General features: G+C 45.9%; 1 protein-coding gene across 30 annotated transcripts in view; it reads right to left on the bottom strand.

Annotated features, from left to right (window-relative positions):
• ank3b (ankyrin 3b) overlaps positions 1-12,191 on the bottom strand; it is a 206,639-nt gene that overhangs the window by 114,938 nt on the left and 79,510 nt on the right. For 13 of the 30 annotated variants that reach the window (XM_031561620.2, XM_042703300.1, XM_031561627.2 and 10 more), the window contains exon 1: positions 2,203-2,945. The exons of 3 other annotated variants lie outside the window; for them this stretch is intronic. In XM_031561620.2, coding sequence (XP_031417480.1) covers positions 2,203-2,310 — 108 coding nt within the window. In that variant the 5' untranslated portion in view covers positions 2,311-2,945. Of the gene's footprint in view, positions 1-2,202; positions 2,948-12,191 lie in introns of those variants that run through there. 14 more of the 30 variants (XM_031561607.2, XM_031561613.2, XM_031561615.2 and 11 more) reach the window with 3 other exon arrangements.

Raw genomic sequence — 12,191 nt, 5'->3', positions numbered from 1 at the left:
GCCCATATGGCGTTCACCCCGGTCAGTTTGTGACCCTGTAAAGGTCACAGAGGTCACAGAGAGCATTCAGGGACGTCGGGACTTCTGAGGTCTCTACTACAATTAAAAGAGACACAACATGGGACCAACCCTGAGCCCACCGCTGCCCAGCAACGGAGTTGTGGGATTGCTGTTTGAAGGGTGTGAGTAGGTGTGTGTGTGTGTGTTGTGTGTGTGTGTGTGTGTGTGTGTGTGTGTCTGTGCACACATGCTTGTAGCCCTAAACTCAAGTTACGGGCAAGTATCAGGGACAGACTTTCACCTCGAAGGTTGAAAAAAAGACCTCACAGGGTATAATAACCTTATTGATTTTTGTGTGGGTGGGAGAGGCCGTGTGTGTTTGGGGGCTGGCCTAATTGAACGGCCCCTTTGGCACTAGCGCTGATTGATACGGCCGCGTGTGCGAGATAAGGCGAGCGCCACAGCCTCGAGAAACAATCAACGCAAACAGGTGTGAGTTCTCCGATCCCGACGCTAGCGCGGAGCAGGAAAGCCACGGCAGCGATCACACTAAAACATCTCCTGTGTCATTTCAGTCACACTGCAGTCATGTTTGTGGCGTAACAATCTGCTCTAGACTTCTAGAATGTTCTAGAATGTTCTCTGCAGATATGTGCATTTTGGTTTGAGTCAGAGGTCTTCCGAGGGTAGCTGAGCATCGGGCGGAGTCTTTTTGGAGAGGGATGGAGGTTTGGACAGACCCGAGAGCCGGTTTCGGTGACTCAGTCAGGACTGAGACAAGAGTGAGATTTCTGACAGGACTGAGACGAGAGTGAGATTTCTGACAGGACTGAAACGAGAGTGAGACTTCTGACAGGACGGTGAAGGGCAGAGGACAGGTGTGGCAGGAGTCGTGACTGAGGGTCGTGAGAGAGCGGGTCGCGCTCCGCTTTTTCTAGAAACGTCTGCATCAGGAGAGCAAGAGAGGAAGAGAGGAGTGGAACAACTTCTCCACACCCCTCTCTCGTCCACCGATCCTTTCTGCTCACACCGTTTAATCTTCCCGTCTCTCATCTAGCGCACCTTCTCTCCTTTCCTCTCCTTAACTCTCACGTCTGCACTCTTCTTTTTCTTAAACCCCGTCCATCCTTTTTTCCTCCAGATCTCACACTTCCACAGGAAGTCCTCTCCTTTAAATCCTCTCTTTTCCCCACAATCTCCTCCGTCTTTTTCACTCCTATCCCTCCCTTTCCTATGGATTAACCCGTCCATAAATCAGTAAGTGAGGCAAACATCACCCCCCCCCCCCCCCCCCCCCCCCCCCCTCATGTATTACGCAGCCCGGCACATTCACATTGCTTCCAGCCTCAAACAAACACAGAAGGGAAAAAAGAGTCTTAAAATCTCTCATAAAATGGCCTGAATGTGTACAGTCATACCAAACACTACGTAGTGAAATAGTTTGATGTCAAAACAGAAATAGAAAAAAAAACACGAGTCCGTTCTCATTCCGCACCATACATAACACCCCACAGAGCACATCCTCGGCAGAACACATTTCTTGCTCAGCTCAAGCTTAATTTGCAGCATAAATGTTTAACTATGTGCACAGTACATAGCAAACCTGTTTAGTACTTGATGTACATGTCACTCAGTAGATCTAGAGCTAGAGTCTTCACATGCTCGGCTCAGAAATGGGTTTCAAAGGGTTAAATTATACATTATTGAAGCACCGCTGCATAAACTAGGGAAGTGAGTTTCTGGGAAGAAAAAGGAGGCACTAGTGTCTGTCTGTCTCCTCAGCAGCCGCTGAAGCGCTCGAGTCCTACTGAGTTCTACGGAGATGCCCGTGTGCATTCTTGCAGTCTTGTTGTCTTATCCCAAACAGGTGAAGCCTTCTGCACCAGCAGAACAAGTGCCAGAACACACACATGAACACACACTCTAGCCCCCAAGACAAAGAAACACAGCCAGCCCCGACACCACATGGTAAGCCCACCCAGTGAGTGTGTGTGTGTGTGCGTGCGTGCGTGTGTGTGTGCGTGCGCCTTGGGCAGGTGGCATCAGTGGGTGTGTGAGTGCGTTCAAATATCCAGCAGAGTCTTAAAAACAAAACGAACGAAACAGCAACACACGCACAAAGGAATGCGTTCCCACAGACATGCTCCCTGTCCACCTTTCCCTCTCTCCTTTCTCTATCTCTCTCTTTTCTTTTTCTTTTACCTTTTTCCTGGGCTCTCGTATCTTCTTCTTCTTCTTTTTCTTTTCGTCCTCCAAAGCGGTGAGGTCTAGATCCGCTTTCTTCTTTAGCGCGCAGGCTGCGTGGGCCATGGTGAGACTCCAAGTGCGTGTGTGGACGGGGTTATGTTATCCTTTCAGGTGTGGACGGACGGACGTCAAGGCGAAACGAGAAGAAGAAGAAGACAAAAAAGGAAAAAAAGAAAGGAAAAAAAAGAGAGGATTCCCGGGCAGAAAAAAAAGAGAGAAAAAGAGAGAGGAAGACGATTCTCTGGAAGACTTGCAATGTGATGGGGAGAGAGAAAAAGGACAGTTCCACTATCTCTCGCGCACACAGACACGCTCTCGATGACACAGAGGTAAAAACCTCAGGAAAAAAAAATCACACACACACGCACGCACATGCACACACACACACACTGAGACGATCTCTCTCTCTCTGTCCGGTGTCCATCCAGCGCTCGAGCGGTGCGTGACGGGACGTCGGGGGAGGTAGTGGGAGGCAACAAGGGAGGCAGGTGGCATCGGCACGGCAACAGTAACCGGCGGAGAAAGGGGAGCTGGTTTCTAGGGAAACGAGGCTTTCCTTCTGGCTGATCTCTTGCTGATCCCTCTGGCCCTGCCTGAACCCATCCCTACTGGTACTGCTGCTGTTGCCACGGTGGGGCAGGGATCGCGTGCCTGCGTGTCTGTGTGTGTGTGTGTTGTCTGTGTGTGTGTGTGTCTGATGAGAGAGAGAGTGTGGTGTGAGAGAGAGAGAGAGGGGGAGAGAGAGGGAGAGCTACTGGGACAGAGAGGGAGGGAGACGCGTGATTGGACGCTCCGACACCAGCTGGAAGTGGCTAAATGTGGGGAGGGGCTGAGAGGGGGGGTGGGGGAGGGGGGATTCTCCTGATGGAGCTTTAGTGGCATGGAATGAAACAGAGAAAGCGAGAGAGAAGAGAGTGGGTGAAAGAGAGGGAGGGAGAGAGAGAGAGAGGAGAATGAGTGTGAGAGAGGGAATAGAGGAGGGAGGGGGGAAATAAAGAAAAAAGAAAGAGAGGACGAGAAAGACAAAGAAATGAAGAGGTAGAAAGAACTGGTGATGATGGAGAGAGAGAACACTAAAGGAGCTGGAGGTGAGAGAGGGGGTCAGCAGTAATCAAAGGGTCCTGTCAGGGGTGGTCCTCCCATCGTGTTGATAGAGCAGAGGGAATGGCTTCATGTCAGAGAGATCTATGTGTGTCTGTGTGTGTGTGTGTGGATGTGTGTGTATGTCATTACAGGCTACAGCACCATCATCACAAAGCCCCATACCGGTGCTTACTGGAGGCAAGGAAAACTGCTGAATGTGAATGTCAACGAATGAAAAGTGTGATGGCTTTGAATGTGTGTGTGTGTGTGTGCTTGTGTGTATGCAAGTCTATCTTGTGTGTGTGTGTGTGTGTGTGTGTGTGTGTGTGTGTGTGTGCATCCATAAGTGTGTGTGTGAGTTGGCTTGCTCCTTGTAAAATGACCTAATTTCAGAGTGGCTGCCTTTGATTGATTCTATAGTAAAGGCAAGCAGAGAGAGAGAACACACTCTCAGAGAGAGAGAGAGAGAGAGAGAGAAAACACACTCTCACTCAGGAAACCTCACAGGGACTGCAGCAGCACTAAGGCTGTTTCTACACAACGGGTTGTGGTGCATTACCATTTGTGTGTGTGTGTGTGTGTGTGAGAGAGAGAGAGAGAGAGAAAGAGAGAGAGCAGAGAGAGAGAGAGAGAGAGAGATGTTCTCACGGTGCTCCACATAGCATCTGAGTCGACCGCGTTGAACTACACCCAGCTGAATATTAATGATCAGTGAGGTAGAGCACACTGTCTCTCTCCCTCTCCCTCTCCATTTTTTATCTCTCCATGTGTCTTTATTTGTGCTCTCTCTTTCTTTGCCCATCCCTCTCTCTCTCTCTCTCTCTCTCTCTCTCTGTCTATCTTGTTCTGTATTTCGCTGACTCTCAGACATAACTGGTCCATACTTGAGCTCCATGTTGCCATTTTCTACCTAAAGGCAGAGTGCATCACAGAAAAGGAGAACAAGCTCACTCACACACACATCATCCATCATCTACTCAACACACACATGCCCACTAATAAGCTCTGATCATCACTCCTCGATCTTTACAATTACCTTTCCTCTATAATATATTATGTATGTATTACAGTATTTGTGGCTCAGTAAATGGAAGTGGGTTTGAGTGTTTTTATGGAGAGGGTGCGATGGTGTGTTTGTGTTTCTCTATGTGTGTTTGTGAGTGTGTGTGTGTGTGTGTGTGTGTGTGTTGTGTGTGTGTGTGTGTGTTTGTGTGTCTCTATGTGTGTGTGTTTGTGTGTCTCTATGTGTGTGTGTGTGTGTGTGTGTGTGTGGTGTTTGTGTGTCTCTATGTGTGTGTGTGTGTTTATGTGCATGTGTGTGTGTGTGTGTGTGTGTATGTGTGTGTGTGTTTGTGTGCCCGTGTATGGTTAGCGTGGGGGGGGGGCAATCTATCAGTAGGACAGAGGGATGCCAGCGCCAGATGGTTTACTACAGAGGAGTCAGATAGTTGTCCTGCGCAGTCACGACACCCAAGTCACAGCTTTTTCCAAAACACTCAAAGATAAAACATTTTCATATAAAACTGCAAGGCCCCCTAGAAACAAATGCTCCTACAAAAAATGAAAACAATAAAATGCGTGATAAAAAAAGAAACGTGTTTTAACGTACAGAGAGTGCACACAGCATGCATGTATGCATATACGACGCTGTACATTTCCATGTCAATGCACTGCACCCCACCATATACATCATACCAGATTTCACGGTATCAGACCCTTTATCTTAGGCTATAACCTCACTAATATGTTTTAGCTGTAAAATACATCACTTTTGCTACGTTTACGTCAACGTTGCGTCAACACCACCCTGGAGTTGCGTCAACACCATCCTGGAGTTTCAAGCTCCTGAAATTGAGACTTTTGGAAATACTGCTGGACCCGTTTTAGTTTGGAAACTTCGGGGTTGCGTTTTAGTGTGGACGGCCAGAAATTGAGATTTTTGGAAATGATGATGCAAACACGTTGGCTTCCTGACTGGTCACAACATATCCTAACCTTATTCGTCACGCACCTATCACGTGTATGGATGGGGATTATTTCTGATGTCTGAGGTCGCTTTAGATTGAAGATTGTGGATTGCGATCGCTTTCGTGTTGAATGAAGACATATTACTGTGGATGTAGCCTTAGGGTGTGATTATGGGCACACACACACACACACACACACACACACACACACACACACAGAGTGTATACAGATTGCATACTGTGTGCTACATGTACTATACATCAGTCCCTTGAGGATCTTGAGAGGGTTTGCTGTGATTGCAACTCGCAATTCCAAATGCCGGGAATCCTTGAATTTGAGTGAATTTGTGAAAACGCAGGATCACAAAATCCTGGAGGGAATAATCTATGTATGATATTTGCATATGTCATTATACATCATATGTTACATCATACATCTTTTCCCAGTACCGGTCACCTTCCTTTAGGCTGAGGTTATGGGCCCCAACACATAACATATCCTGAGGATCCACAGTTGCCTGGATGAGTCTGGATGAGTTAGATAGAGTACAGCGGAGAGGTATCGGGGGGGGGGGGGGGGGGGTCCTGATTAAAAGGTTAGCGGCTCATGTGATTAGCGTGTGTAGCTCATGAGGCTTTGGCTGGCTGAGCCGGTTGAACAGATCCCTCATATTCCCCGGCCTTCACAGAGAGCAGAGATTCTGTAGAGAAATGTGTGGGAGAAAAGGTGCTTTGTAGATACTTAACAATTTTCTTAGGAGTCTGACTGATTTTAGAGAGCTTAAATTGCAAATGGGTTCACCCAGACCAAACGTGGTGCGACATTATCGCTGTGAGGTTCGGTTCTACTGCTGCTAATCTCAAAGCTGTATTCACCAGGAAAGATAAACTTCAAATGGATTCAAATACACTGTTATTCATACTTATGCACGTATTCATTAAGTTACATTTAAGCATTCAACAACCTTTAATGTGTCTTAGAAAGCCCTAATTTGGAGACACATTCTCCAGATTTTTTTCCTTGAATTTGTGGAAAACCAAACCCTAAATCATCTCTATAGACTAAGTCTGCATCTCCCCTGTGTTCTTCATAAAAGTATTGCCTGATATCACTTAATTTTATACAAGAGTGTTCCAGCACCTTACTGCCAGAGGGCTCATAACTAGGATGATATCATCTCTGTTTGGCTGCTGTTGTGATTATCGTTTTAACAGATGTGGCACTCTGTTCTATTACAATCTATTTTAATGAGCTGGCAACAAAACCATCTCCCACTGCCACCGACACACACACCTCTAGGTTGAGGAGAGAAGCAACAACAGACTCCACAGAGTCTGAATCTAATCTTACGCATGATGTGGTGAATGCCTTGGGTGTGTTGTGTGTGTGTGTGTGTGTGTGTGTGTGTGTGCAGTGAGAAACAATAGATGTAAGAATAGGATTGTGAAGTATAAGTGTGTGTTCTTGTGTAAATATTAGTGGGTAGGTGAGGGCTGGTGTGTGTGTGTGTGTGTGTGTGTGTGTGTGTGTGTGTGTGTGTGTTTCTAGAGTCCTAGAGAGCAGAATTAGAACATGATGTGTTACTGTGGGTTTCTTTCACTCCAAAGTTTCCTCTCTCACCTCCTTTTTCTTTTACACGGCCCCAGGCTAACACGACACAAACCTTCTCATCCTCACACACACACACACACACACACACACACACATACACACACACACACACACACACACACACACACACACACACACACAAACACACCTGCAGCTGCACCTGTTCCCCCACACACACACCAACCAGGAGTCATCCTGTGCTGCACAAACACATAGCTCTGGGCCAGTGCACACACACACACACACATCTGCATGGATGCCCATACACGTCTCTACGGTCACAGTTTTACTCTCCCTCTCTCTCTCTGTGCCTCTGGAAAAGCACCCTGTTGTTACGTACAAAAACAACCAGAAAGAGGGAGAGAAAGAGATAACTGGGAGAGAAAAAAAAGAGCAACGGAAAGAGAGACTATTAATTCTAAAGCCACAAAAAAATGTAAATCCTACCAAGCACTAGCTGGGTTTCTATTTACCTTCAGTAAGCGATTCACAGCACGCAAAGGAAAGCTAAGAGGCTAACGATGCTAGCTAACGATGCTAGCGGCATTCACTGCTGCTTATTACACCAGGGAGCAGGAGCCACAGCTAAACACTTCCTGAGAGGCTGGAGGGAGTCATGACTTTCACACACACACACACGCACACACACACACACACACACACACACACACAGACAAAGACACAGACACACACACACACACACACACACACACACACACACACACACACACACAACTCTCTCTCACACACACTTATCCATTTGTTATGGTCGGTGAGGAGAATGCTTACAAACATAATAATGGTGCATTAGTTCCCCATCAGCCAACAGAGCAGGCTCCATCTCCACAGCCTTGGAGTCGTTATCAGGTTACCCGACCCCACGTAATGAGGACATTAAGAAATACTACTTCAAAAGGCTGACCCACGAGGCCAGAACAGCAGTCGGGAAAAGGATGCTGACTGTGTTAGATGCTTCACAAATTTAAATGCAAAACAGACACGTTTTAGGCTAAATGGTTAGAGATGGTAAACATTAAACATCATCATGTCTTGATGCACTGAAATTAATGTCATCTTGAATGTAAGTTTTTAATGCTTCTACATAAGTTTCTATAAACCAACCTGCCCAACCTGTAACCCCCCCCCCCTTCACCTTCACGTCTCTCTCACACTCACTCTCTCTCACTCTCTCTCTTCCTCTTTTTCTTCCTCTCTCTTTTTCTCTTTCTCACTCACTCTCTTCCTCTCTCTTCCTCTCTCTCTCTTTCTCTCTCTCTCTCTCACTCACTCTCTCTCTTCCTCTCTCTCTCTCTCTCTCTCTCTCTCTCTCTCTCTTTCTCTTTCATACCTGCTCTTCCTCTCCTTCTGGATATCTGGAGAGAGATGTGTGCTTGAACCACGGCTAAAAATAACTGGGTCAAAATGAGACAGGAGCGTGAAAATAGACAGTAGAGTCCCTGGCAGGCTGACTGTGCTTCCCATGACGGGGCTCTGCAGCAATGACTGTTAGATAACCAAACAGATCAAAGACAGACAGGAACAGACCCCCTCTGTGAATGAATTAATTAATTAATGACTGAGTGAATTAATTAATTTAACAGGTCCTCTTATGGCAAGCTGACTATAGAGCGTTTGGTCTTTTGAGAGTGCCAGGAATATATATGGAATAATTTGGAAAACTGCACCACAATGTAATAATGGTGATCTTGTTCGCTGAAGTTACCTAAGGTTACACATAAATGCTAAAGATGAGGCAGTTCAGTGTGGGTATTGTCTCTCTCCCTCTCAGATTGTGTTTGAATGTTCCAATATGTTTGTGTAATCTGGTGTGCCAGTCACATACACACATAAACCATTTTCCTGACAAAAACCAATTTGAAAGAACATGCTGGATGTACTGGAGGTGACCTTCAAACACACACACACACACACACACACACACAACACACACACACGCACTCTCTTCATCTCCATGCCAGTAAGCACGATTTCCTCCTGATGTGTGTCACGTCACACACTGGAATAGATCCAAGATGTGATCTAGCCCCCTCTAGTGGGCATAACTGTAAATACCTACATAATATTACAAGCATTTACCTTAAAACGGACAAAAAGATTAGATAAGATTCATTAGAATAGTCCAAGAGGGTTTCTTAAGAATTGCTCTCCTGTCAAATGAGTAACTGATTACATGTGTATTGCCTCCTTGGAAAACAAGAAAGTTAATGTTTGCACTTCTGACAAATCGCCTATCACTCACATTCAAATGTTTCTTTTGGCTGCCTCTCAATAAGCCTGCTAATATTTAACTAGGGCCAACAAAGGGCCAGGAAACCAGTGTGTTTGCCTGAAGTGACTGAAGTCTCTGTATTTCCGGGAGTGTGTTTTAAGAGTACAAGTAAGTAAGTTTACAGTAGGCTCAAGACTTCTAAAGCTACTGAAAAAACTCCCTGACTGAACCCACAGAATAAGGATGTACATAAGACTGAGAATCCCTCTGGTTTAATTCCTCTATGAAAAAAAAACACACTGACTACTACAGCCATAATGAAAAGGTCAAAAACAATATTTAAAGATTTTAAATGTAACATTCCAGAGTTGTGTAAAAGTATGAAACCTACAGTAGACTTATAATGCATAATACAGCGTAACAATGTAATATCACAGGGTTGACTATGCTAATGCTTCACCTATGCATTCAGTCAAAAGTGGAGAATGTTCTGAGGGGTTAATCATCATTGACATTCGTTCTCACAGCAGGTCAGCCGGCGAGGCTTTACATTAGGGTTGGTAGCTTATGGAATCCTTAAGTAAAGTGCTACCATGCCAACCAGCATACAGTTACTTCATTTAAAACCCAGACCCCCCCCCCACACACACCTCCCGCCACACACACAAACACACACACCTCTCGCCACACACACACACACACACACATCACATCACAGAGTTGCGGGGCAGAGGTGAGTAATCATCTGCAACCCAATGCTGCTCCTGCCTGAGGGAGAGAAGGAGAATTATGAGAGCGCCTATCTATACGACCCTCAGCGGGAGGCTGGGTTATCAGCACCAGTAAGATGGAGCACAACAAAGGAGAGGGGAGAGAGAGAGGGAGGGAGGGAGGGAGAGAGAGAGAGAGAGAGAGAGAGAGAGAGAGAGGGAGAGAGGGAGAGAGAGAGAGGCAGGGAGGGAGAGAGAGAGAGGGAAGAGAGGGGGAGAGAGGGGGGAGAGAGAGAGGGAAGGAGATAGAGGGAGAGGGAGAGGGAGGGAGAGAGAGGGAGAGAGAGAAAGAGGGAGAGAGGGAGGTAGGGGGAGAGAGAGAGGGAGGGGGAGAGGAAGAGAGAGAGGGAGAGAGAAGGGGAGGGGAGGCAAAGGAGGAGGAGGTGAGAGATAGAAAGTGAAAGGTGAGTGGAGCAATGGGAGAAACAACCCTCAGGGCGGATCGTACACACACACACACACACACACACACACACACACACACACACACACACACACACAAACTGTCTCCCGCCGACACCCATGATCACAAAGTTCTCAAACTGACAACACAGGATTCAGATTGACACTCACACAGACACGGACACACACACACATATACACACTCACACACACACAGACACGGACACATACCTTCAGGGTGTGAATTGAGGAGGGGGAGAAACATTCCACTTCACACCCCCTTTCTACCGAGATACAACACTGGCCTCTGTACTTACCAAATGATTTTGGTAGTTGTTGCTGTTAAATGTATAAATGCGTTGCCTTCTTGTGAAATTGTAACAGTAAAAACACAGTATGCTGATTGTATATTTATTTTTAGTTATGGAACTACACGAGTGACAAGGTTTTCATACTTTTTACTTTAACAAAAGTAGTCTACTGCTGACTCACGACTTTCTGGCGAGACAATGTGTCCCCATTACACTCAGGGTGACGTAATGGCTTCTGCTTTTGCTTTACTTTCCAACAGAATCATATCTCGGAACCATCGAAAGACACCGCTGTACGGGAAGATTAACGTTATCCTCAGACTTCTGTACTGCCGCTATCGGTCACAAAGAAAACGGGAACAAAGCGCATTTACCGATGTTCGCCACAAGAGGGCGAACGCGCTTCAGCAGAGATTCAAACGAGGAGAATTGATTGCAATTACATGCTGTGCTTCAGAGACAAAGAAAACACCCGTGCACACAGCACACAAAGAGCGTCACTACCACACAACAAAATCTCGATAAATGTTCAACGTGTGAAAATAAACCAATGAGTGAATTTTATTCAATCAATTATTTTCAAACTGTTGTTTTGTAATGTAAATGTTAAGTTGGCCTACAATATTTCAGATCTCAGTGAGATGCTGGCCTCAAATGGAGAAATCGTTTACTGTATTCATTTGGCACGTATCCTAAAGCCTTGGAAGAGTGAAGGAGTCACATTAAGCAAGGAGTCACATTAAGCAAGACTGGCAAGAGGGGCTACCATCTTGCCCTGCTTTGCTGACTGCTGTGGGCTGTAGCTCAAATGGCTTGACAGCAGGCCAACCTAAGACACCTCAGAGCAGAGAGTAATCGCTCACTCACTGCCTCACTCACTCACTCACTCAGGAGAGACAGGAAGACTTCAAACCACAAAGTAACTGCACTCTTAGCACAGGCCATCTCCCTATCTCTCTCTTCCTCTCCCTCTCCCTCTCTCTCTGTCTTTCTATATCTCGCTCTCTGTCTGTTCATTTACCACAGGAGCTTTACTGGCATGAACTCAACATCATCATTTTTACCACACGAAAGGATAGGTGTGCCTTGCAAAGGAAAACCAAACAGATGAATAGACAACTTGGCAAACATCAACAATAACAGTAAACGCTATCGTTCAAATCTGGCTCTTTCTCTCTAAATCACTTGGGTTGTCTCACACCCTTCCTCTGCCCTGGAATCTCACTCTTTTTTCACACCTTCTCCATCGTCTCTCTTTCTTTTTCACACACACAATCTTTCTGTTTTTCTCTCCATCACTCTCTCATAGACACATTCTTTCTCTTTCTCTCTCCATCACTCTCTCATACATTTACATCATTACATCAAGCGTCATTTAGCAGACGCTTTTGTCCAAAGCGACGTACAAGGGAGAGAACAGTCAAGCTACGAGCAATAGAGACCTAGTGTAACAATAATTACTATAAGAATTACATAAGAATTAGAAAAAAAGTGCAGGAATGTAACTGCTGTAAGTACTAGTAGAAGTGCAAGTTAGGAAGGGAGGTGCTCTCTGAATGGTTGGGTCTT

This window comes from Clupea harengus, chromosome 23, assembly GCF_900700415.2.
Source record: "Clupea harengus chromosome 23, Ch_v2.0.2, whole genome shotgun sequence".
Lineage (NCBI taxonomy): Eukaryota > Metazoa > Chordata > Actinopteri > Clupeiformes > Clupeidae > Clupea > Clupea harengus.
The sequence above is the reverse complement of the archived record's forward strand: the minus strand, read 5'-3'. Positions and strand labels throughout refer to the sequence as shown.